This window comes from Meleagris gallopavo, chromosome 5 (genome assembly GCF_905368555.1).
Source record: "Meleagris gallopavo chromosome 5, MGAL_WU_HG_1.1, whole genome shotgun sequence".
In the NCBI taxonomy this organism is placed as follows: Eukaryota; Metazoa; Chordata; class Aves; order Galliformes; family Phasianidae; genus Meleagris; species Meleagris gallopavo.
Genome location: NC_139408.1, coordinates 45,139,012 through 45,165,888, shown reverse-complemented (window position 1 = coordinate 45,165,888; position 26,877 = coordinate 45,139,012). Strand labels below are relative to the sequence as shown.

At 41.7% G+C, this 26,877-nt stretch overlaps 1 protein-coding gene across 2 annotated transcripts in view; it reads left to right on the top strand.

Annotated features, from left to right (window-relative positions):
* The first annotated feature begins 5,477 nt into the window (after positions 1-5,477).
* Positions 5,478-26,877, top strand: part of ASB2 (ankyrin repeat and SOCS box containing 2) — a 28,291-nt gene continuing 6,891 nt past the window's right edge. Inside the window, exons 1-8 of one of the 2 annotated variants that reach the window (XR_014883738.1) lie at positions 5,478-5,874; positions 11,240-11,517; positions 13,412-13,510; positions 16,845-17,011; positions 17,634-17,789; positions 18,797-19,042; positions 21,441-21,612; positions 25,568-26,129. Coding sequence is in view for 1 of the 2 variants with exons in the window: in XM_031553659.2 (XP_031409519.1) it covers positions 11,273-11,517; positions 13,412-13,510; positions 16,845-17,011; positions 17,634-17,789; positions 18,797-19,042; positions 21,441-21,612; positions 25,568-26,129 (1,647 nt within the window). In the remaining variant the exon portion in view is untranslated. The remainder of the gene's footprint in view (positions 5,875-11,239; positions 11,518-13,411; positions 13,511-16,844; positions 17,012-17,633; positions 17,790-18,796; positions 19,043-21,440; positions 21,613-25,567; positions 26,130-26,877) is intronic. The other variant, XM_031553659.2, reaches the window with a different exon arrangement.

Genomic DNA, 26,877 nt, shown 5'->3' with positions numbered 1-26,877 from the left:
ATTGTGATTTGAACTTAAAGGAAGAAGAAATCTCTCATGTGTGCTCAAAGCAGTCAGTGCAGGACAGCTAAACTATTTCAATGACAGTATAGAGTAGAGATAATTTTATCAGGGCTTTAAACACTGTAATTATTACATTTGAATTTGACTGCACTTCAAAAACAGCACTAGGTAAATAGAGATCATGGTGCAGTGTCCTTTAGCACAGTCTATTCTGGTTCTTTGGCTGCTCTCGTCTGCAAAGCAAGAAATGATTCCCTTGCTAGGTCAGCTTATGCAGGGGAGCAGGCCAGTGTTACATGGTAGGAGTCAGCAGGGATGACAGCTTGTCCCTTCCTTCGAGTTGCTGAGCCTGATGATGGTGGACACACTGCCATCATTTGTCCCAGTCCAAGCTGGAGCTCATCCTAAAGAACCAAAGCTTCCCACTTCTCCTGCAGCTGTGCACAGCAGGGTCTCACTCTGCCTCCACTCCAGTAGCCTGGCACATGAAAAGTCATAAATGAATTCCTTGAACCTCACCATGCTGAAAGGTATGTATATTTTGCAAGTTGCTGAATTTAGATAGGGCCATCTTCTGGTTTTCAAGGGCTTTTTATGTGTAAGAAAATAGTAAAATATAGGCAGATCTGTATCTACCCTGTTCTCAGGTCATATACAGCAGTCACAGTAGTTGGAAACCATCAGTCTTCAAGGAATCAGATGCTACCAGAAAAATCAATCAAAAAATCAATCAAAAATCATCAAATACCATGAATGAGCTGAGGGAGATTTTGTTCTGAAATTAGTCTATGAGATAAAATGGAGAGCTCCCACTGTATATTTCCACATATTACTTTTAAAAAATGTAGAAAGCTAGTTTCCCATCAAAATCTCTTTGACTTTTCCACCATTGCTGTTTCAGAGTCATTGTTATTGCAGGACCTTGCTTGTGCTTCATGTTGCCATTCTTGTTCTCTTGTTGCTCTGCAAAAGCCTCAGAGCAAAGGGGTTGCAGCAACATCTCTGAATTTTATGGATTTTGTAAAGGTCAAGAAAAAGAGAAGACTTTCATTAGAATTCTTACTAACATGCATTAGAACATAACATAAATGATATTTGCACAGCAAAGGTTAACTAAAAGACAATGTTTATGCTTTCCCCCTTCCTCCAAGGAACATGTATTTGTTTGTGCAGTCTTCAGGTTGCATTCACACTGCATGAGGATTTCTTGTTCTCTTCTGACTGGTTGCTCTTTCAGTTTGAGTCAGCGGATGTGACCTTACGATGACATTTGCAGAGAGGCAGTGACTTCGATGGCTTAGGGTTCTTCCAAAGCTCTCTGTCAGGGCAGTTTCTGTGCTGAGCCATCAGATATCTCAAATGGGGTTTGGGGCCCTAGTATGGCATGTTCCCCTTGTGATCATAACATGTTTCTAGAGAATTGATGGCTCTGTTTTTATTTTCTGAGACGATAAAGCTTTCTGTGAAGAGGCAGTTGTACACTGTGCAGAATTGCACCCTGACTTACAGGTGAGAGTCAGGAGCCATTGGAGTGGGTTAATTCCCTCCTGAAAAGGCAGTTTTGTTCTTAGAGTAAATATTTGCAGCAGTGAAGTACTGAGGCAGCAGAGTCAGCAAGGAATACTACATATTGTATTTCCTATCCCTGGGCATGTGTGGCACTTTGCACCTTTTCCCATACAAGTGCCTCTGGCTCCTTGTCTCTCTCAAGGTACTGTGGCCAAAGCAATCATTAGTTCTTGCAAAGGAAATTGAAATGGAAACTGTCTTCCCCTGTGGGAGTTTCTGTCTCCTTGTTATTTGAACATGAGTTGTATAGCAGGAGGTATGGAGAAGCTGCTTTTGCTTCTGGCATTTGCACTTGATCTTTGGGAGCGTCAGATGGAAGCACAGCATGGCAACAATGAATGAAAAGCAAAGCTCTGCTTTCTGGAATATGATTATGAAAGATATAGAAATGTGAATCCTAGGTCTGTAATCACAATGAAATATACCATCCAAAATACCTCACTGCCCTTCTACAGTGAAAAAGCTCAGACAAGTTATCCGGGACAAGGAAAGGTCCCAGAGTACCTAACACATGTATCAGTATGCTGTTCTTTATGCTGTTCTTTGGCAAAGTATATTGTGGGGATTGCTTTGCTTTAAACACAAGAAAGTAATTTTAACAGGAACCTAATCAGGTAGCTGCTATTCAGCTGCATAATGCAAGAGGTCTGCTTGGCTGGATCATATCTGTGTGTAGATCCACAGTTACTATCCTCACATGCTCAAAACATTATGTATGAATGACAGGCAGAAACAAAACGGTTATCTACTGGAAACATGCTCTCTGCCCAGGGATTCTTATTCTCACAGCTAGTCAATATTTTCTTGCTCTCAGAGCAGACATCCATGAGTCAAATGTTTGGGTGCAGCAGAGTTGGTCATTGTTACAAGTTACAGGCTAAGGATGAGAATAATAAGGATGAAAATAATTAGTGCTGATGTCCGTTCTTACCTGCATTTCTTCAGGCGGTGCCAAATGTACTGCCAGCTTTGCACACAGAATAAGTCTGTAACAGGATTGTTGATCTCCTCAGATGGACAAATGAACTTTGTTTTTTCACCAACTTTAGTTGCTTTATTCATCTGTGTTTTAATACAAAGCAGCTCTTAGAAGAACTTAGGTCTGCTAATGGAGGTGGGGGCTGTGAAAATATCCAAAAATATAACATATTAAATGTACTTTCCTAACCTGATTTCTGCTGTCTATTTTTAGGAAACATGAAGAATAAAGAGAACGTTGTTGTTCATTTAGTCATTTTCTATTTTTACGTGGTTGTTCTTTGTCTTCTCTCAGATTGAACTCTTTTTTATTGCTCCCTGTTTCTGAGACCCCAGCTGACTCCCCCGTCAGCATGAGTTGGCTATTTCCACCATTTTCTATTTAAAGAGAAAGCAAACAGAACTAATATGCAGTGTCTGAGTTTGAAGTGTGTCCCAAAAAATGGCATGCTTTTATGTATTTATTTTTGCAGGTGATGTTTTGTAATCTCTTGGAATGTCTTGGGGTAAAGCTGAAAATGCAGATTCATAACCAAGTGAGTCCCAGTGGAAATATTAACAAATCTGCTGCAATGCTAATAAATCATAATGATAGTTACTATCATGTTTTGGATATGTTGTAATAAAGATACAAAATTGTTTTATTGGAAAAAATATCAACTTCCAAATGTATGATTTCATGACTGCATAATAATATTTCTGTAGCAATATTTCAAACTTCTATGAGGTCTTCTTCTGAGGATACTGAAGTATTTCACAGGTAGAGATTTGTCAATCTCTATCCATATAAGTAGTCTCACTGGCTTCCTCTTTGTGAGAATTTCTGGACTCATCTCTAAAGTTAGTGTGTTTGACTGTTCCACTCCAGTAATGCAGATGAGACTCAGAGGACTTAAATGATTTACTAAAGACAAAATGGGGAGTTAATGGTATCTGAAAATAGAACTTCTGAAGCAGAGTCGTGTGATTTTATTGGAAAATGGTCCGGCAGCATTCATAGGTGCTCCAAATGTATCAAATCCCTGTGCCCACAGTGCTGCATTCCTCCAGCAATAGGCACTTTAATGCTGCCTGGTCTTTCCAGAATCATGCACTGAGTGAGACACACATGCAAGAAGTTCCTGCATGGTTGTTCCTCCGTGCTGGAGCTTCTGTCTCACTTGTCAGCTAGATCTGGCAGTCCTGATCCATGATCTACCAGCCTGTGGTTTTTGGCTTGCTGAAACAAGTAGTGGGGAAGAGGCTACAGCCCTGTTCCTTGCTGGGTAGGTATAAGAGACACCCAGCTTCATGCAGTATGTCCTGCATGTCTCTCTCCACATACACATATATCTGATGTGCCCCACAACTTGAAGGGTGTGATCTGGTTAAAACTGAAGAAAAGCAAGGCATGAACCATACTTATGACATAGTCATCATTTCTTATTTGTTTCAGGATTCAGAGTATGTTTCACAGAGATTCTGTGAGAGAAGAGTGCATGGACATTACAAGGAAACCCAGGAGCATGAAAGAGAGAATTGCAGAGTGCTAGGTGTGAATGGGGAACCACCTGCAGTGTTCATAGCTGCTGAGACCTTGAACCCAGTGTCTTTTTTCTAATCAAACATCCCATACTGGAAGATTCAGGCACCCATGCCTTTGCCAAGTTGAAATGACAGTGAAGTATCAACATTTTTCCTTGAGTTCAGTGAGTAATCATGCAGGCCGTAGGAATGCCAAGGGTGTGGATCTGATGAGAGCCTGCTCAGAGGCAGGCAGAAGGGTTAAATCTGGGAGGTACTCAATCTTGGTTTTAAACCAAGACAATCTTAAAGTAATATCAAAAAAAAAAGTGCTGGATTTTGTTTAAAAGTCATAGAGGGTTGGTTGGCATGCTGTTAGGATGGAGTTTCACTCTCTTGCTGTCATCATCCAGGTCCACTTTGCCTCAGTAACTGCTGAATGTTCTTTGGATAAAGTAATTGCCTCACACTGAGGTGAGGGGCAGACCATTTAGTGGGCAGCAGAGAAAGGGAATGTGTCATGTAATGGCGATTATCTTGTGCTGGAGTATGTCAGATTAAGAAGCAGCATGGAGATGGAACGATGCTGGTCCTGAAAGGCCTTAAATGCAAAAAGAGTGGCTGGGAAGAGATCACATGAGCAAATGATGTGGTCTTGCTAAATTGGTTCCCTTCCAGATTGCTCTTGCTAAGCCACAGATGGGGTTGTTTACACAGTGATGGGGAGAGTACAGCTGAGGCTCAACAAGGTATTCTGAAAGGAAACAAGACCTGCTGTGATCTAGGTTTTGTTCTCTTTATAGGCAATGTTTTGCCACAGGAATTAGTGAACTAGCTCAACTAAAAAGGATAGATATTGTTTTGATTCTGTATTATATTTGTTATACTTTATTCACAGTATTAGCTGTGTTCCAAAGTAACTGTCCCAAATTGAGGATTATCCTCATGTTTCAGCTAATCCAACAGTGTCAGCTCTCCTGTATGTGCCTGACAGTTTCCTTGGGAAAAGGTTATCTCTTCCTCAGACAGTTTGCCTTATACAGACCTAGGGACAATGTCTACCATTTTAAAATTACAACTTCAAGCAGTCTGACAGAGGGACATCTTCCACATTTAAGTGTTTTAAGAGCAGTTCTGCTCCAGTAATAAGCTCTAATAAATACTTCTAGAAACAAGCTCACAGCTGTTTTTGCCATTTCTGGAATTCTGGAGTCTTGAACTTGTAACCTTGAAAATACATGAGCCACTGTAAAACATAATGCCCACAGTACTGTTTACCTAATTCATTTAACAAGTAGAAGCTAAAGTGAAAGTAAATTGAACTTCCTTTTCCCCAAGTAAATAAAATTCTACAGGACAACTTATTTCACTTCAAAATTATATGGAAATTTCTTTTTTTTCTTTAGGTTCCAGAAACATGTCCTTATATGGTCTACTTGTCAGGGACAATAAATAATGATGTAATAGAAAGGTCAACTTTGTGTCATTTAGCTACAGGATGCTTGATGAAGTGAAGTTCCTCGCATTAATGCAACAAAGAAGAACTTTATAATGGGTAAAAGTTTCTGCAGTGCATCTTCAAGCAGGAAATCTGAGATTCAGAACAACTTATATTTTGGCTTGTATTCGCTGATCATGGGGTGATCCAGAAATAAACTCCAGGCTTCAAAGCGAGAGTGTTTCAAAGCTGTCCTGCAGTTGATCGAAACATCCAGACAAGACAGGGAGATGAATACCAACAAGGATTTTCTGAATTAAGACTATATCAAGAAGATAATTCATTTCAATAATATCGTAACTCTTTTATTTGAGAACTAAAAGGTAACACAGATATGCATGTTTTGAATTTACTTAGCATTTTCAATGTCAGTTTGCTATGTCTATGCAAATACTTATAGCAGTTTGTACTGTTCGTAACCAAACACCCTAACAAAATCTTCTGAGTTTGTCATTTCCTTTTGTTTGTCGTTTATTTTTGTTGTTGTGGTTGTATTGATTTTTTTCTTTGTTGTTCTTTCCACACAAGCTGTAAAACTCTCACTGGAGTTCAGCAGAACTGTAGCTCTGTCATTTCCTCATTTTTCTTCTACTTATCAGTAGTGCTTTTATCTTTGTTGCTTAGAAAACTTACTCAGAAATAATTGTTGTTGTCGTAATTACATTGTAAGGTATGATAGCATGCAAGACACAGTGAAAGAAGAAAGATGACATCAGCAAATTATTTATTTCAGTTATAAATTTCTGGTTGATACAACACAAAGTTATTATTGCAGTGATTACTGTATGAATTAATGCTTTCTGAGAAGAAATAAAAGCATGCAGGTGTATTCATTTCCAGTAAAGAATTTGCACAGAATCAGAACTTCATGGCATCATAACACATGCCAGACTGATAGGTGACCTGTTTTGACAGCTGGGGCCGAACGAGGGACTTGTTTGCTCAGAGGATTCCTTTGGGATGCCTGGCTTTGCTCTCCAGCACAGAGCTGTAACTTGACCGGTTTGCATAAGCTGTCGTTACAAAATGTTTTTGCCTGTTACCACAGCTGGACAGCATGAGGTGTTGTTCTTCTAGTGCTCCGGCTCTGACAGATATGATGGGCACTGAAAATGTGTCTGTTTTTGAAACATCATTTGTCTTCTGGCAGTAGTTAACAAATACACTTCAAAAATACCAGAGATTTGGCTAGAAACAGCCCTAAAATTAAGCAAAAATGTGAATGCTTTAAATGCTGTAAATTGGTCTAGTTTCCATTGTCAGCAGAGATCTGGCCTGAAAGATGTAGCAGTAAGGGCTGAAGTGTAGGCTTAGTTTTATGGAAAGACTTCCAACTGTGTTTACCTTCCCTTTGTATACTCCTGCTGCTTCCAGAAGTAAAGGCAAACATAGGGAGTGATATCCACAGAACCCGGGGCTCAATCGCACCTTGCAAAAGGCAAAACAAGCAAACCACTCTTCTTCTCTCCCTCTTACAGCCTCTCAAAGTCTTGATTTTGTTTTTAGAGATGTAGTTTATCACACCATATGCCATAAATGCTGAGGATCTGTATAGAGTTACAAGTTGACTGGGGTAAATGAAGAGTGGTGGTAGGCAGAGTGCCTGGCTCTGCTCCCTGATGACTTCTCACTCACCTGCTACCCTTCTATGATGGCAAGAAGCAATTCTGATAATTCTACTGCCTGGGCTCTACTGAAGGTTTTAAGCTTAATGAGGGAAGGTTTAGATTGGACATCAGGGGGAAGTTCTTCACAGAGAGAGTGGTGAGATGCTGGAACAGGCTGCCTAGAGAGGCTGTGGATGCTTCATCTCTGGAAGTGTTCAAGACCAGGTTGGATGATGCCTTAGGCAACCTGGTCTAGTAACAGATCTGGAGGTCGGTGGCCCTGCCTGTGGCAGTGGTGTTGGAACTTGATGATCCTTGGGGTCCCTTCCAACCCAAGCCATTCTACAGTCCTATGAAGGAGAACAGGCAGCCTTGCTAAGCTTTTTTCTAAAGAAATGCTGTCTATATGGATCTGTTGTTCCAGATGCTAATAGTGTCAAACAGTGCTGTCCTCCTTGTTCAAAGCCAGCTGTAAACCTCATTGTTTATTTATGTTGCATCAAGGATCAGAAACCCATTCTCCCAAATGCTGGATGTTGACAGAGCCCGCTGTACAAATATAACAAACAATCAAATCCTAATTGAGTTTGTCTGTGGCTTTTACCACAAGGTGAGTGGCTTCAGTAGTCACCCTGTGAGCAGCACCTCTGGTTCCAGAGCCAGGTACAGCTGCTCATGGTGCCAGGCAGAGCGTGGCTGCCCAGCACCTCCCTGCTGAGACCACTGTTAGGCCTTACCTGCACCCACAGTTCCTCTGTATGAAACAGACCTGAGTGCTACACTTAAATTAAACTCAAGCCAATTAAACTGAAACCAGGAGAGCAAAGTTACAAATCAGGTGGGGCTGCTGTTTGTGTTAGGAGAGCAGGGTCAGGCCTGTGCTGGAAATAATGATGAATTTAGATCCAGAAGGTCTTGTCAGACTGAGCTATTAAATGGTTGCACAGGCAGTAATATCCTGTGATGTGTCTCTAACAAGGCAGATCACTAATGAGGCAATTCAGACCTGAAGGCAAGGTGTTAATTACTAACACAGGCACTACAACCACAGCTTTAAAAATCAGGTTCTGCTCTTGAAGTACAAGTGATGCAATGTGCTGCTCACGTGTGAGGACAGATTCTTGGGCTGCCAGAGAAATGCAGAGGACAACCTGACATGAAATCCTCCTAAAAAAACCTGGGTTAGAGAAACAGTTAACCCAGCATTTCATTTCTATATCCTGCTCCAATATTTCAAATTTACAATAGGCAGTATGGAAGCAAACAAGCAGATCCAAGATGAATTCAGGGAGACTACTTTGACCATACCTTGCTTAACTGAATTTGTTCATCCATTTGTAGCAAGAAGGATTGATCTTTTTTTTGCACCTTTACTGCAGGTGGTAAGCACCTGTAGCTCATTTTTCTCATGGGCTTTCATAAGGTGGTGGTTGGTGGTTCACTGCTGCCCAAATGGGCAGGGCTGCACCAGGTGACTGTGCCCAGCCCAGAGGGAAAAGATGGTACACACATGGATGGCTGCCACAGCTCTCCTGGATCTCAGCAGCTTCTAACAGAAATGAACTCACATCAGAGCTCTGAGGTTTCACAGCCATTCACTGAAGAATCTCAACAGAGAATGGCTTCAAATCCAACTTGAACTGATATGGATCAGGGTAGCCGAGGCCATGCTTGGCTGTCTGGATGGGCCTGAAAGTTCCTGTGGCCTTTACATGTGACCCTGACACCCACACCAAGGTTGTGTGTCAGATGAGCAACACTGAAAGTTTTCTCTATTTTGGGCCCCACAACATTCTGCCTACAGGATGAGTCAGTAGAGGGAGCTGCTGCCAGCACTGTTGTTTCTGCATGGGGCTCCTGTCAAAATATTTAGACTAGTGAGGATCACCAACACATAGGGGAGCTTCTCCCTTTCCTCTTCGAGTGGATGGATCCCAGTTAACCTGTACAAAAGTAAGAGTGAAAAAGGAACAATCCCCAAATTCAAAAATGTTCTTTTAATTTAGTGAAATTAAAATGTGCCTCAGCAAGCCAGGAAAGACAAAGAGAGGGAGTAAGATGTCCAGAAATGTCTTTTATACCTAGATACAATGGTGTTTTAGAGGGTTACCTAATTCAGTTTGCCACTGCTGGACAGTCAGGATGCTGGTGGTGGGGCTGGAGAGGATGCAGAGAGAGATCTGCCCTAAACTCCTCCAGTGCAGGTTCCCCTCAGAGAACAACACTTAAGCTCCGTTCTTGCCTCCTCCTAAGAATCACTGTGCACCACCTGCATTGGGAGCTTTGGATAAGGTCCTGCCCTCTTAAGTGACAGCTTACTTGAAGTCTCTGAGTCACCATCTGGGCCAGGCCCCTACATCTGGGCACTGCAGCACTGAATGCTGCAAACAAGCTCGCTGACTCCAGCCCGTGGGTTTCACACAGCCACAGAACACCACTTACTAGGTAAGTATTTAGGCTGTGGGATTGTAAGTGTGCTGCCCAGCATGGCAGGAGCTGAGCAAGCCAAGCAGCAGCAGAAGCTGCTGGAAAACAAGGCTGTGTCATGGGTTTGGGCCAGCTGTGGGTTGTAGTGCAGCCAAGGACAGGCACCAAAGCAGCTGGGGCATGGGGCAGCAGCAGCTCTTGTATGGGAGTTATCAGTGGTTTGATGCCTGGGCTCTGTTCCTTGGGACAGGAAGGGGTCAGAGTAGAGCTGAGATCCACTTGCACTGGGGTAGCCTTGGAAGGCTGGACAAAAACAAAACAAAAGCCGACAAAAACGAATTGCATTATTTATCTGAACTGAAGATTTTGGCAGTTTTCATGACTGCAAAATAGATTCTTCCCTGCAAAGAGTCATAACACTAATCCAAAATCTGCTGGGCTTCCCTTTCCCACTTCCTCTGATGTATGCTTGGAGCCTGAGGGAGCTGTGAATGTGGCAAACATTACTGTTTCCGAGGTGAAATACTTAAATCTAAGGGTGGAGTTTTTTCTGTCTTGATTCAAGTTCTTGTAATGCTTTAAACTCTATATTATTTTCTTAGTTTTGGTTAAAAAAATGAGTGTGAGTGTCCTAATGTACATAGCTGTCTGCTCTATATGGGGAGTTACCATTTTCCCCAGGTTGGGACTGTCATCTTAAAGAGCCAAGATTTTCCACCATCTCTCATGATATAAGCCCTTGTCTCATGGACACTGATGGCCAGAATGCCCTTGGGCATCTGAAGAAGATCCTGCTAGAACATCATAATGTATGCATTTGCTGTGCACACAACATGGTATTGATACATCCCTATCACTGCTGGAAATTCAGTAGTAATTTGCCTTTTTTGAGTCTGTTTGATGGTGAAGGTATGCACTCATTCTGTGATTTCTGAGTGTTCCCTGGTGTTTTCCCCTTCTCTCCTTTCCAGCTCTCAACACCAGTTTTCAGAGGGTCTTACCTTAAGTCTTAAGGCTAATGACCTTGAACTTTCTCTGTGAACAGCAAAAAATCAGAATTGAAACTGAGCATTGTCACATTGCTCTGCTAGATGAGTGAAACAAAGAAAGTCACTTCAAAGAATAGCTTTGCATGTTGCTAAAGTGATCCCCAGACAGGGTAGAAGAAATTACTGAGTTGCTTTACAGTGGCAGTGAACCTGCCCTTGCAGAAAACCTGCAGACAAACAAACTGTCCCATAATTTTCTGCCATCACAGCAAGAAATAAAACAACTACAAAATATACACAAAAAGATGTTCATTGGTGTTGTCCAAAATAAATTCACTTCAGAATTGTTTCTCTTTAATCTGATGAGGATTTCCTTTGCCTATTTTTCTCTTGAGCTGTGGTAACCAGGAGTAGATAAGAACCTGCCTTGCGTGCAGCAGCTCTCTTCCCTTTTTAATCAACAAGTGCATCAGGTGTTTGTACGTGACAGGAAGGAGTTTGTTCGCTAAGTTCATGTGCAGATTTGACTGATAATGTTCTCTCCCTGGTGAAGGATTTCTGAAAGATTTGTTACTCGGTCCACTCGAGGCAGAGATGAACAAAGAACAAGATGTTTGAATTTCGCTCATTTTCCACATTTCGATCACCACAATTTCCTTTTACAGGACAGCAAAAAAAAGAAAAATAAAAGACCAAAAATGGCTACAACGGCTGCAAATACCCAAAGACAAACAATAGGCTGCGAGGAATACAGTCTGTACGGCAGCATGAGTGAGGACGAGCTGATCAACATGGCCATCCAGCAGAGCCTGGGGGAGGATCCCGTAGGCCAGGCAGCGGCCCAAGGACACCCAAAGCCACTGGGAGGGGGTCCCAGCGAGGCAGCTGCCCCCAGCCGTGCCAACAGCCACAACCCTCCCTACCACCTCTACCCTTGGCAAAGGTGAGTGAGCAACAAATGTGCTGCCTGCCAGCTTCCTCTGTCAAAACACGTGCCCTTCTAATTAGCTTTGCCAAGCAGCTTCGTGCGCTTGGTCTGAGAGTCTGTCATTAGTTTAAAAGTCAGAGCCTGCTATAAATCCAGTGAGGTCAACAATTTACGCCCTCACAGTGAAATGAAAATCAGCCTGAAGCTGTCTGGTTTAAGCAATAAATTAAACCAGAAAGGGGCACTGCTGTGTGTTTTCCTGAAGTAAAGAAGCCCTTGCGGAAACCAGGAACTCTCTTCTGCCATGCTGCACTCCAGGCTGCAGCTTTGCCAGAGAGGGAGCACAGTGTTTGTTATGGGAAAACATAGGAGAGAGGCCAAAAACCAGCGTATAAAACAGTGTGATCTGGCCACCTTTTAGATGCTGTGGGGGATGTGGTTATTTCAGGTCCAGGTCTGGTTGCAGGCACACTGCCCCTGCCAAGCACAGCTCCAGGCATCCAGCCATGCAGGCACTATGTAGCCACGTGGCAACTGTGGAAACCTGCTGCCAAAGCAGGCATCCTTCTCCTTTTTTTTTCTTTAAAGGCTGATTTCTCAAGGGGAAGGAGGTTAGAAAAGGGAAGGAGGGCTAGAAGAGGGTGAAAGAGGGTAGAAAATCTCTCCATAATCAAGGAAGATACAAAAATATCCTTTGAAGTATTTTTGTAATAAGCCTGAAGAAAATGCAGATTTGTTCCTCCTCCTTTCTCTCAACTCTGCTGCTCTTGCTTGGATCCCAAATCTGGGAAATGTGGGGCAATATGAGGAGCTGGAAGCGTACTTAGCTGCAGAACAGGGATGCTTTACAGAGTGCACTCCTGCTCCAGCTGAAGTTTGTGGCTTCTTGGGGTCATTGCAGTGCATTTGCAATGTCAGCTCTTCTGTGTGGACCTGGTGCTGTGCACCTCCCCTATGAAGAAAGGCTAAGTGAACTGGGTCTGTTTAGCCTTGAGAAAAGAAGACTGAGAGGGGACCTGATCCAGGTTTATAAATATCTGAGGTGTGGAGGGCAGAGTGGTGAGGCCAGTCTCTTTTCAGTGGTACGTGGAGACAGGACGAGGGGAAACGGACATAAGCTGCAGCATAGGAAGTTTCGCACGAATGTGCGTAAGAACTTCTTTATGGTGAGGGTGACGGAGCACTGGAACAGGCTGCCCAGGGAGGTTGTGGAGTCTCCTTCTCTGGAGATATTCAAGTCTCGCCTGGACGCCTACCTGTGCGACCTGGTGTAGGGAACCTGCTTTGGCAGGGGGGTTGGTCTCGATGATCTCTAGAGGTCCCTTCCAACCCCTACAATTCTGTGATTCTGTGATAATAAGAACTTCCCTGGCCATTTAGTCTTGTCCTCCTCAAGAGTCCTTGCTTTTAGCACAAAACTGCATCTTCTGCTCTCTGCATCCCCTGCCTTTGCCTCAGGCCAGCAGCGTTCAACCTCCCAGCAGAGCCGTTGCAGCACTGTAACTCCAGATCTGTAGTGCTGCTGAGTCCTTCAACCACTTGGTAGAGACATGTCCTCCTCCAGCACCTGCTCAGATGTACTTGCATGACACTTGGGGAGCTGATGAATGTTGCCTTGCTGTATGTCTGCTTCCTGTGTGGTGGCAGCAGGGTTAACCTCACTGTAGTCTTATATGGTCATTTGAATCCCCTGACGCTTCCTCAGAGGGCCAAAAATAATCTCGAGCTGAGAGAGCAGCTGAATCCAGCACAGAGCAAGCTGTGGCCATCTGCTTTTATTCAAAGCCCTGACCGGCACGCTTTCTCTCTCTGCCTCTGCAGATGCGTGTCTCTGTTTCTGCTTCAACATGACCTGTTTCTCTTATTCAGAGTATTTCTCTTCATTTCATTCATGTCATCACCACTCCAGATTGGCAGCCAGAGGCCGCATTCAGCCGCCCAACGCAGGGGCAGCCTGGGCAGTCAGACGAAGGTACGACGGCAGCCTCTGCAGCACAGCCCAGCCCATGTAAGTGCCTCCCCTCCTTCTCCTGTTCCACATCTCCCTTGCTCTCTTTTCTCCCTTCATAACTCTTCATCCCTCCAGTGCACATATCCTGGGGACTCTGGGTCATTTGGCAGCTCTGGGGAAAAGTGTGAAAAGCAATCTTCTACCACAGTATATAAACAAGGTGGGAAAGTCCAGGTTCTCAAAGTGATGTTTTATAAATGCTGCTGAATGCTATGTCCATTTGCATGGGGGTGGCCCTATCCAGTGTCTGGGTATAGTGGAACTGTCCAGACCATGACAGGATTATTTCAGCCCTTTTCAAGACAGAGTAGATACAGACACCTGCTGTACCAAACAGTTGCAGCAGCATTTTTCTGTGCCCTGCAGAAAACTCCTTTCTAGCTTTTCTATCTCTCAGTTTGGAACTATTTATTCTATTCAAGACCCTCCATGGATGGATGGTTGCAGTGACTACTGCTCTACCAGTCTTCTTCCTTCCATCTGTCTCCCCTCTCTATATTCTCCCCCATCTTTCCTTGCACCTGGGCTGAACCAGGCTCTGTCTCCTCTCTCTGCTGACTTTGCCCTCCCTGACATTTGTGAAAACCTCTCTGCTGGAACTTGGGTCCCCCCTTATCCTCATCTCCTACCACCTCCCCTTGGTACCACAAAAATTGCACCCTCTCATGAACTGAAATGCTCTGCACTCCTGGCATACCTTATCGTACTCTTCTGGGTGTGATGACTGGAAGGCTGATGGCTTTTCCTGCATCACATGGTTCAACAGATTTTGGTCTACAGTGAAGGCTGGGACTACACTGATAAACCAGTCCTCCTCTGTGAGAGCAGAAGTGTAGCTGGAAAGCCACAGGGGAGCATGCTGGCAAGGCAATCTTAGGGCCCTAGTCTCAGAGGCAGTCACAGCTGATAGCTGAGTTCACCTGGAGAGATGGTGTTCCTTCCTGCTGCCTGCATCTCATCAGGCTGCCGGTAAAAGGAGGAGCTTCTGAACCCTTCTGTGCTCCTCTGAACCTCTTCAGCACTCAGAACTGACCCTGCTATACATCTCTTCTGCAATAAGTATTTATGAGCTTGGCTACTGGCCTTTGAAATGTAGTAATTCTTTTGATAAGGCCCTTAAGGTTAAGATTTCATCAGAACTTCAGACTCATTCCATCATTCTAATGCTATTTTTTTTTCTATTTCTGATGAAATCCAAGCAGCAGAACGTGTCAGTTATTTGCTATATGAGCTAGGCAAAAAACAAGAATTTCAGATGGAGATTCATTAAACTTTCTATACTGATCTGAAATTTACTTGGCTACAGCATCCACAGCCTCGTCCAGCAAACCCCTCTTACTTAGAAATCATTTAAAGTCAAGGATCTCAACAGAAGTTTACTTCATTCAACATCTGAGGGCTCAGGCAGAATAATAACTGATTCTTCACACATTTTTAACCCTATCACCGATAAGTCTGCTTTCACTGAGGTCTCAGCTAATGTGACTCACCTTGCATTTGCTGTGTGCCAGCACCACCCAGGGGTTTCTGCCATACTGACCTTGCATGCAGTGACTCATTCAGTGCTGGTAACTCCATCACATGCCCAGTTGCAAAGTCGTGGTGAGCAACCCAGCCTATATAATGTGAACCTTTGCACAGAATAACAGATGGCTTCAGCCTCCTTGTGCCAGAGGTTGCTAAAGATCCCCACCTCCTTTTCTCCCAAACACACCAATTGCTGATGATGTCTGATTGCAGCAAAATGCTGGATTTCAAGCACCTATATAAAAATTACTTATCCCTTAGAAGGGATTTTAAGAAATTTTAGTTGTAGTCCTCAGGGTACTTTTGGTAGTATGAAGATGCAGCAGAGTCCCCAGGGCATCAGCACTTCAGCTATAAAGAGATTCCTTCTGGCCAGCTGTGTCCAGGACAGCAGCTATGTGAGCAGCTATGTGCTCTAGCTGTTATCTTATCAGGTACCATGCTTGGCTTTGTCCAGTATCTTCCCCTTATTCAAGTGTAGCTATTTTTATGACTCTGCTGTCCTGAGATTGCTGCTTCCAGATATAAAGAGAAAACAAGTGGCACCAAGGGTATGGTATCTTTCTCTATTCCTTGGCGTGCTGCTCCTGCAACCTGCACTAAATGCAGAGATTGTACCAATGACGTGGGTTTTTGGGAACTCACATGCATACTGAGCTACCCATATTTTTCTGTCTCTGATCTCACCCTGCAATGGCATTCTAGATCTCCTGTCTAGAATCAAAGTTTCTGGACGTTCCCACTATTGCTGTCATTCACAGCCTTCATTGCTTATTGTATTCCTACCATGGCAGTGCTAATGCTCTTCCTGAGACACACACATCCCTCCCCAAACCACAGGCTTTCCTAGGTTTTCAACATCCTTACATTTTCTCTCTGAAAATATAACCCATGTGGATTTCTTTGCAAGTGGCCATTAGAACTGGAAGAATACTTTTTCCCTTGGGATATTTACTGCCCTGGATCTTGGCAATTTGCTGCCTCAAAGTAAGGAAGCAGTGGCTGCATTCTCTTGGCACAGCCAGAGAGCCTGTTGGTTCTGGAAGGCACAGATCACCTCTGGGTCTGTGCAGGATGCAGGTTAGCAAAGGAAAGGCTTGTCAGAGAGAAGTCCACCTGCAGGGTGCTCATCATGCTTCACTTCTTGGTGGCATGCAGTACTCCATGCTTTTTCTAGATTATCAGTGAGCCTCTTGCTAAGTTCCTAAAAGGTTCAGAATTAGGTAACATCAAAAAAGATGTCTGGCTCAGCCAGCTTCTGAAAACAGACTTTCTCAAGGGAAATGAGAAGTACCTCTACAACACAAGAACAAGATTAACTAAAAACTTCTTCTTTAAGGCTAAGCCACCTGCAAATCGAAACTAAAATTATCTTCAGTGGTAGAAAGGGGCAATTCTTCTCTAAACTGAACTTGGTTTTGAGATATATGGAAATGTCTTGCCATTTGGGTCAGCAAATGGCAAGGTGATGTAATTATCACAACCATGGACAATGTAGAACTGGACTTACTCAACTACAGATATCTAAAATAATAATATTTATGTCAAAGTTTAGTCACATCTTCCTTATATTCTATGGAAAGAGATCAGCACCTCCAGACAGAGATTATTCTGATCTGTTGTGAATAACCTAATTAGAGCAGATAGATAAATTTCACCTCCAGAGGCCCTGTAGCTAGGTATAAATTCTTAGCATATGGGCTATAGGAGTTCATTGTTTTGTTCAAATGATAAAATGATATTGCTGCAAAAGACCTCTCAGTAATGAAGGAAGCAGTAATCAGGTTTTAATGCTGTTTTAAAGAGAACTTGACCCTGTGGTAGCAGCAATCAGGGATGGAGATGAAAAAGAGATCTGCAACATGATGAAATCAGGAAAAGACCTTTCTGAACCTAATAAGGATGGCTGGTTACCCCTCCATGAAGCTGCATACTATGGCCAAGTGGGTTGCCTGCGTCTGTTGCAAAAAGGTCAGTGAAATTAAAACTGATTACAAAAGAAGGAAGAAGAATACGAGTAAGCCAAATAGCAGAATTAGTATCATACTAGTCCTTGTCTGATACTATGTCTGAAGCATTATTCAGCTTCTATGACTGCATATTAATTTCACTTTCTCTTTGAGGATAGGCTTCCAGAGGTAAGCCTTAAAAGTTAGGAACTTCAGGAGAAAGTGATGTTTGGATAGATTTTGTCAAGCTCCAGACTTCTCCCAGTAAAACCCTGTAGCTTGAATCTTGGCTATTGTGGGCTACTTGGAATCCACAGTTGGCATCAGTGTCCTACTAGCTGAAGATCGAAACCAGAACTTCCTTGCCAGTGACTGAAGGTGTTTAATTACTGCAAATTGTTTTCAAACTGCTGCTGAAGTGCAGTTACTCAACAACTTTCTGCATTACTACTGGGCACAGATGAACATTTTAATCTGAGTCAGTGATTAATTTGATTGATAACAATTCATTGTATATTCTTTACTTTGTTTACTGAAAAAAAAGAATGAACAAAAGCTCATCTAAAACCATAAGGATTGAAGGTGCTACAGATATTTGTACAGCACTACACCATAATGTCTTCAGGCTTATGATTTCTTCACAGCATACCCTGGCACGATTGACCAGCGCACTCTCAATGAGGAGACAGCTCTCTTCCTGGCCACCAGTCGGGGCAATCTGGACTGCTTGCTTGCCCTGCTGCAGGCTGGGGCTGAGCCTGACATCTCCAACAAGGCCAGAGAAACTCCCCTCTACAAAGGTGAGGTCCAGATCTTCCAGGACAATGAGCTCCACCAGGAGAGATCTCACAGTATTGACCCTACCTTGCTCACCTCAGGCATAGAATCACAGAATCATAGAATCATTAAGTTTGGAGAACACCACAGTCCAACCATCAACCCATCACCAGTATACCACTAAACCATGTCCCTCAGTGCCACGTCCACATATTTCAGAAACACCTTGAGGGAAGTTGGCCCTGCTGTCTCCCTGGGCAACAACTACTATGAAATGTGCTATCCTACCTGTCTGCACATAGTACAACAAAACCTAATTGTAAATGTAGCTGCTTATTTCAAGTGCCTTTGGTTTGGGATGCCACAGTAAAAATGTATAGGAAGCCTGACAGACTGGGCTTCAAGGAGCAGCGAACAAACCGATAGAATAAAAATTATCAAGAAAATACTATTGTCTGAAGATGGTCCTGAGCTGTGAATTGCAGGCTGACAGAGTTCTATAGATTCCCCTTGTTAATATTTAGTAAGGATCTTTTTCTGCTGACTCCTTTTTTTTCATTTTCTTATCTATATAGAAATTTACTTGTAGTTCAGAACAATAAGATCCAGAGTAACTTTGCTCAGAATTTGCAAATAAAATGTTCAGGTCATGCTATTTCTATGTCATTTTACGTTCTTCCTTCATAATTTATATTCTGTCCCTTGTCATCTCCCTTTGTCACTGTGATGTCCGGCTAGTACAAAGCTGGGCTTGATCTTCCTCAGAACTATGCTTGGCACATGCCCTGCAAATGACACAGTCTCCTACAGGCCCAGAATGAAATCTGACTTCATTGCTGCATCCTGTGCAAGTCGCATATAGTGTCCTTTGCCAGCAGCATTACCCCTTGTATTGAACAAGATGAATCTATTGGCTTATTCAGTGTGGCCAACCTGTGTTCTATTGCTTGTGCTCTGTGAAAGGAATACCCAGAACACCCAGATTCTTTCCATAAGCTTGTACTATTCACTTCCCTTTTCTTCAAAACAGCCTGTGAGCGCAAGAATGCAGAGGCTGCAAGACTTCTGGTACAGTACAATGCTGATACCAACCACCGCTGCAATCGAGGATGGACTGCTCTCCATGAGGCTGTCTCTAGAAATGACCTTGAGATTATGGATATCCTGGTGAAAGGAGGTGCCAAGATTGAGTCTACAAATTCCTATGGGATCACTTCTTTATTTGTGGCAGCTGAGAGTGGGCAGTTGGAAGCTCTGAGATACCTGGCAAAATGTGGTGAGTAGAGTTGTGCCACTGATACGCCATTGCTTGTTTCATTCTTGATATTTCAAAGGTCTCATTAATTTTCCCTGTCTCAGCTTTTCTATCTTTGTAGATAAGTACTAGCCTGTAGAGCTGCTGAAACCCTTTTGCTCCAGTTAGCAGTTTGTGCAGAGTCTTTTAGAGAGCATAGTCTGTACACATGTACTTCTTGAACATTCGAGGCCACCTACGTTGGGAAATAATATGGTGCTCTCTAATTGAATTGCCTTACAGCTTTTAAAACCTATATTGTTGTGCACATGTAGTCTAAATCCAGTCATAAAAGAAAACTGTAGGTAGTAAGAGATGGAAGAAGTTGAACATTAGCCAATCCCATCTGCTCACAAACATGTGCCACCAGTGGACAAGGTTAGCTCTCCTCCAGTAATGAATACTGCTGAAAACAAAATCCTATCGTATAGTTAATGGATTTACACCAAGGAGAAGCAATTTCAGTTTCTCTCATGTGTACATATTCAAACATATAGAATCAAACATAAAGTGAATTTGATTTTTATTTACACCAAACCTACCTTTTACGGCTCCAGTTGTGTAAATAAGGGCATAGATTTTACTACCATTCTGAAGCATATTTTATCCCTGCAGTGGACTAATACTTCAGTGTACGTAAGAATTGGATCCTGCACTTATGAAAGGAGAGCTAAATGGCAATAAATATATGAAAAACTTCTAAAGCAGTTATTATGGCTAAGAAAGATATGAAAGACAGGGAACAACAACAAAAAAAAAAGTAATCTGCTGTTCAGCTAACATTGTCAAGTCAGTTCTGTATGACCATTTAGTCCATCAAACTGCCTACAATTTTAGCAATTACACTGGAATGTGATCTGTGTTTCAACTTAGACATTATGATTTCCTTAAGGTTCAATTTTGAGAAAAATACACAAGAGAAAATCCAATAAAACTGTTCAATTGTTTCAAGCCTGCTAAAACTCCTCTGAGAATACCAGAAATTATATCACTGCATTGTTTACGATGAGCAATGTTCATCATAAGAAGGGTTTCTTTTTCATTTCTTTTTCATTAAGAACATAGTCCTATGTTATGCTTTGTCACTGCAATTCTCTTGATGCTTCCAGCTACAACATTTTCAAAGGGCCAAACATAACACAGATGTTTCATTTTGGAGTGAGAGCAAAAGGAAATATTCTCTTTGGCAGGGAGTTTTCACAATCTGATGGAAGACTGATTGGTTCCTTTATTGGAGTTTAAAAGCAAAACTCCAGTGAACTGTCATACCATTTAGGATACATATAAAACAGCCTTTCTAAGGACAGCATAGTTACATTGCATATTGCAGTATATTGCAGTCAAAACCCAGTATTTCAGACCTTAAATATCTAGCACAGAAAAAAAAAATCAAGATTTCAGATTGTCTGTGGTCAAAGAGTATTAGGGCTTGTTTTATTTTTGCTTGTTGTTTATTAAAACAAGCATCCACTAGAGTACAAGAAAAAATATACTACAACCTCATTAAAAATATTCATCCTTTCTTAGCTAACATTTACCACTTGGACCCAAAATAGAAGCCTGATGAAAAAAAAACTAGGTCCTTAGGTACTGAGTTTTGAAATGAAATATTCGTTGACTAAGTCTTGTTCAAATGAAAGTAGAATTATTTCTGGTTACTATGTAGATGTCTTGTTATAAAATCCAATTTCATCCTAGATATGCACTAAAATTAAAATATAGTATAAATAGTCTAAATTAACTTATAGTTTGAATATAGAGATTATAAGCAATATTAATAAGCCTAAATAAATAAATCATAAATATATAACCATAAAGCAATTTACTTAAGAGAGCATGTATTAAAGTCTTGTAGTCCCCAGCCTTGTTCAGGAATATTTTATACATATCAATATCTATATCTATATATATAGTGTAAATACGTAAGTACTTATGGAATTGTTGTGTCTAAAGAAAAGTACATATTGAATAAAGAACAAGCACATTTTAAAATGTTTATCTATGAAATACAAATGAGTGGAGCCTGGATTCATGACTGGGAGCTGATGGGTGATACCCACTGTTTTATCCTGAGTAAATTTCTCCTTTTTTTGAGTGCATTATCACTTTATCATTCTACTTTCCCCAGCAATCTCTCAATGAGAAAATGATTGCCCATATAAACTCTCCCTCATAAAATTAACATCATGGTAAAACCCATTGGAGATCTATAAAGTAACTGTATAACATTTTCATTTTGCTACAATCAGATTTTGTTCACATCACCTTTCTGCATATGGTGTAGCTCTAGTGTCATGGAGACTTACGTGTCCATTCAGTGCATGTTGCCCCATCTGATTCAACCCTTTGGTCCTATAATTTTTTTTTTCTTCCTTCCTAGGTGCTGATATAAATACTCAAGCCAGTGATAGTGCTTCTGCTCTTTATGAAGCCTGTAAAAATGGACATGTACATATTGTAGAGTTTCTTTTGTCCCAAGGAGCTGACGCTAACAAAGCCAATAAGGATGGCCTCCTACCTCTTCACATAGCAGCCAGAAAGGGAATTTGCGAGTAAGTTTTAGTTTACTTTATAGTTTCACCTTTTAGGTAAAAATCCTAAGTTCTCCTTTTCATAAGGACTTCATGTCCTAGATCTAATTATGAGCACTGCAAATTAGGGAGATTGCATTAACCTGAACAAAATGAGTTTGCAGGATAGGATGAATAGGATGTGTGAGCAGAAATACGGGGTGAAAGATCACATTAGCTTTGCCCAGAAATCACACAACTAAACAACCACATGTATCTTGAAAGCAGGCTAAGCAGAACTCCACAAAATATACTTGAGGTGGAATGAAAAAAAGCATCTGTATATGAAGTTAGCACTCACTTTAATCTCCTTGCCACAGCCCACAGCTATTTTTGCAGAATACAATCATACTTCTAATTGCAGTCAGTGAACCTTTTGGTGACTGTAGAGGACTCCATTACCACAATTTCTATCAAAACCCTTCAAGAAATAGTTATCCAAATGCAAAGGTTATTTCTAGATAGTACAGCTGTTTTTGCAAACTGCTACAAAAGATTCTCATATATTTCACAATGTCTGAAGAATTAAAACTTTTGACAGCACTACACCTTCCTATAGCATCTTTTATCCTAGCATTTGAGTCCATTTGGGAAGCCCAATTACACTTCTGAAATCACTTTCATAGACATAAGAATATTTATTTTCTGTAATTGGAGTAGGTTTGTTTTGTGGAAGCTATATGTTCAGGGGGCGGCTCAGTGTGAATTTATATAAAAGGTTTATATACTTCTAGCACATACATAAATATCTTGCATAGACTAACACAGGCATGATTCAAAATTTTCTCTAGGGTTTGACTTAGAAAGAGTTTTTTGACAACAAACACATTTTAGATCAGATAGCTGCCAGAGAAAAAACCCAGCTCTAATTGTTTGCTTCCAGAATAGTTAATCTGACAGTATGGTAAATTGATCTGAATCCAGTCTCTAAATAGAATCTGGACCCGTTCTCTGATTCTGTTCTTTCCCTCAGTAGATAGATAGCCCAATCTGAAAACAAATCTACATGGAAATTCAGCAATCTGAGTGCATCCCTATGTTATAACAGAAATAGCCAACCTGATTTGGAGGTCATGTCTATTATTGCCAACACTCAGCAGCATACATGAGATAAGAAGTCAGCCCAAACTCTGAGTTTATTTACTTGTAAAAGATTGAGCACAATTTTTTGTGTCCAACTTCCCAACTGCTATGAACTGAAGTACACGAGGAAGAAAAAAGATATTCTCCTATAAATATTTATCTAAATGATGAAGCTATAGCCCAATTGACTGATTATTGTTAATTCCACTGGTATTCAGTAAAATAACACCCTTCAAAATGACCTCTCTTTGTATTCCTGAAGATTTAATACGTAATTCTGCTGGAATTCCACACTTCAACTTTTTGCCAGAGCACAAAGTCCCCTACCATCAAAAAGCCAAGAATGCGATTCCAAGGCTCAACTGTCAATTCTTGTTGCTTGGTGTTTGTTTATTTTAAACGACACTTTGTCAGTACTGACATGAAGTTCATAAAGGTCCTCTCATCAGCTCTAAGACAATTGTAAGCTGTCATTTAATTCCTTCACCCTTGGAACTGGGGAGCTAAGAAGACTTTGTGAAGTGTAGGCAGATTTATTATGTAAATGCAAGTCAATCATCTCTTGGCACATTCATATTAAGGATGCTCTGCCTCCTTCCTTTAATTTCCAACAAACAGAAATCACAAAAGCAGGTTTCAGGTGTAAGGAGAAACTCAGCAATATTTCAAAACTGCATATGAGTCACAGCCCTGTGACAGACACTGTCAGTGGCCTTGTCTGTCCAGTCTTGACTATCTTCACTTATCTACATTCTTCCTCCCTCCAGATAGGAAAGTGTGGTGGTGGAGATGCCACATTTCTGAACTAAAATGCTTTGAAGGATGAAGAAAACAGGTTAGACTCTGATAGAATTTCCAGCCTTTCCTCCCAGCAAAATCTGAGGGGTTGTACTGAGGTCTGGGACACTGCAGAATTTGGATATAAAGCCTCAGTGTGCCATCACTGCAGAGAGGTTCAGGACCCCACGGACAGAAATGAGGCAGAACATCTTTAATTCAGATGTGAAGAGCTGACTGAGGCACATATCCTGGAGGGAAAGAACAAAACAGACTCTTAAATCTTCAAACAGTTGATCATGGGATGACTAAATATTGGCACTTGGCATGGTGTCCTCACAGTACTCTCCTCCCTTCTTGCTATTTCATCTCTTATAGAGCATTTGATAATAATGGAAAGTTGCCAGCTCACCAGCACCCAATTCCTGCTCCCTGGTGAGACTTAAGGTGCTATAAGAGTAGTGATGCTGCTTAAAGAAAAAAAAAAAAAAGAAAGAAAAAAGAAAGGAGAAAAAAAGGCACTTATTCTCATAAGACATTTATTTAACGTTAAAAAAAAAAATTAAAAAATCTTTGTTTCAAAAATGAGAAGTAAAAGGACTTTGGAAACATCAGCTATCCACCATGCAAATGGCACCATAACCCTGTTAAGTGTCATGCATCTTCAACTTTTCTTTCATCGCTGGGAGTGTGGAGACTCAGTCTTTCACAGGATCATTCAGCACATCACTGGCAAAGGTTTCTCTGAGGCTAGCTTAAATTGTGCTTAGTTCATTATGTAAATGTAAGTTTTAAGAGCATTGCCGTCAAGCTGAAGAAGTACAGCATCTTAAAAGAGATGCACTTATGTGCTTTGCATGTTTATATGTTAGAAGAGCTCTTGACTGCTAGATAGAGTCTTCTGCATAGGAAGAGGAAGAAGTGATGTCTTAACTCACTGCTAGACAATTGCTTTCACGGATAGGCTGGAGGTAGACTTTGGTTTGACAGTTTCTAGTCTCATTCTATTTCTTAAGGTGCCTTATCTGTATAGAAGCAAGCTAGTGCCTCAGCTAAAACATCTAACTTCATTAGCAGGAAATGAGAGTTTAACCTATGGGTTTGATTATGCAGCTCCAGTGGTGCCTATGGAGACATAAAAATGCTCATGGATTTACGATAGCTGGGGCCTTGTACACTGTATGTTTGAACTTCCGATTACGTAATGAGAGCAGCTCAATTTATATTGCTGTGCTTAAGGCTGCATCACACTTTCCAATAGCAATCCCTCATTACTGGAGTTTAGGACTTGGCTGTACTTTTTTTTTCCTCCCTGGGCTAAAGCATGGCAAACAGCCTGGAAAATATTTTTATTTCTTTTTCTGCCCTTTCTTAATTGTCATTCTAGCTCCCAACATTTGGGATGGATGTTGATAGCCCCACAGATTTACCAAAGCCAAAAGCTGTGCAGAGGGCCTCTAGTATGGGGCTCAATCCAGAGTAGAAAGTGAACTGTAAAATCTGACATGGAGGTCTGGGAACCAAATACATAGTTTATCCCAGCTCAATCCCATAGAAGTGGAGGTTTCATTCCCTTTCTGGTCTCAAGCCTCTTGCTGTGGCTGTGACCTATGAAATACTTCACCACAGAGCAATCATGATGGATCCCCTGCTTCCTCATTAAGTTCCTCTGACCTGCACCAGTTCCTCCAGTGCTACCACAGAGTGATGGCAGAGGTGCAGAATGCTTGGAAAAGCCTGACTGGGTGTCTGCCATTTGTGCTATTCATGAGTTAGAGCAGGATAGGCAAGGAGTAAGCACATTGTTTCTTCCATTGTAATTGCCCCTGTGGCTGGTATTATCTCAAAAAACTGGGTGATGATTTCAAAAAACTTACACCTCCATAACACACATCACATTTTTGGCAATGCAAAAGCATTGGGAGTTGAAGATAGTTTTCAAGTTCACACTGATTCTTCTCAGAGCAAATCATCCCTATGCTCAAGTTAGTGGGCTCTTACAGTTACTACTATACAGCTAGGATTTGCAGTAGATCCCCTAGAACTCACCATTGCTCACTGACTCTCCACTTGACAGGATTGTCTCCATGCTGATTCCTGTGACTAGTCGCATCCGTGTCAAGCGCAGTGGCATCAGTCCCCTGCATTTAGCAGCTGAACGCAACAATGACGACATCTTGGAAGAGCTAATTGATGCTGGCTATGAGGTGAACACCACCCTCTCCAATGAACGGTCCTGCCTTTACGAGGACAGACGCACCACACCTCTCTATTTTGCTGTTTATAACAACAATATCTACGCCACAGAGCTCCTGTTGCAAGCTGGAGCCAACCCTAACATTGACCTCATCAACCCGCTGCTTATCTCCATACGCCATGGTTGCCTGAAGACAATGAAACTGCTTCTCGATCATGGAGCAAACATTGATGCCTATATTTCAAGCCATCCCACCACATTTCCAGCTACTATCATGTTTTCAATGAAGTACCTTTCTGTGCTGAAGTATCTCCTGGATCTTGGCTGTGATGCAGTTTCCTGTTTTCAATGCCAGTATGGAAACTGCCCACACCCTGCTTTAAATTACAGGCGGGACAGATTTAATGATCCTCAGCTGCCCAAAGAACCAACCATAACGCAGGTAAGCACTCCTTACGCTATCTTTAGTACTTTTGGGAACACCTCTCAGCCATGTATCTTGATAACTTCACTTATTTCTTCTCCCACCTTTCCTGCAAGAGAAGATCCTTTTTTTTAACAAATTTATTTACATAAAAATAAGACTTTGTAAGATTCAGTGAGTGTTCCAACTGCACATTCATTAACAATGTGGGCACAGGCAAAAGCTGCTGATGTCCAACCCTGAATTTCAGATGAACGATAGCCATCTTGACAGCTTTTATTGTCAGATCCACAGTACTCTTTTCCTCTGGACATGAGGTGCCAGAACTGAAAGATATTTTCTTGTCAGACAGTGTCAAATGGGCAGTAGAAACCTGTTTGTGTTATTTACCCTGTAATGATTGTTTTATCTGATAATTTATCTGCAAATTTAAGCACTTGGTTAAATTAAAATTGTATAGTCCTTCACCTTATGAGGGTAAAGTAGTGAATGTAAACATCTGTTTCCAAATCTGGATAAGCAGCCCTGGAGAGAGTGCATAAATTATTACATTAGCTATATGACTGTTCATAATATTTGAGGCTTTCAGAAGAGACCAGGAGATTTCGATCCATGGTTTCATATTTTCAAAGCCAATTACACGTTTTAGGTGATCATGTCTTATGCATGTATATCTACAGTCCATTTCAAAGCTCAGCTACTGCTTCAATTGGGCTGGAATTGGATTCTCAATTCCCTAAATGACTTTGCAGAATTGCAGAGTGCA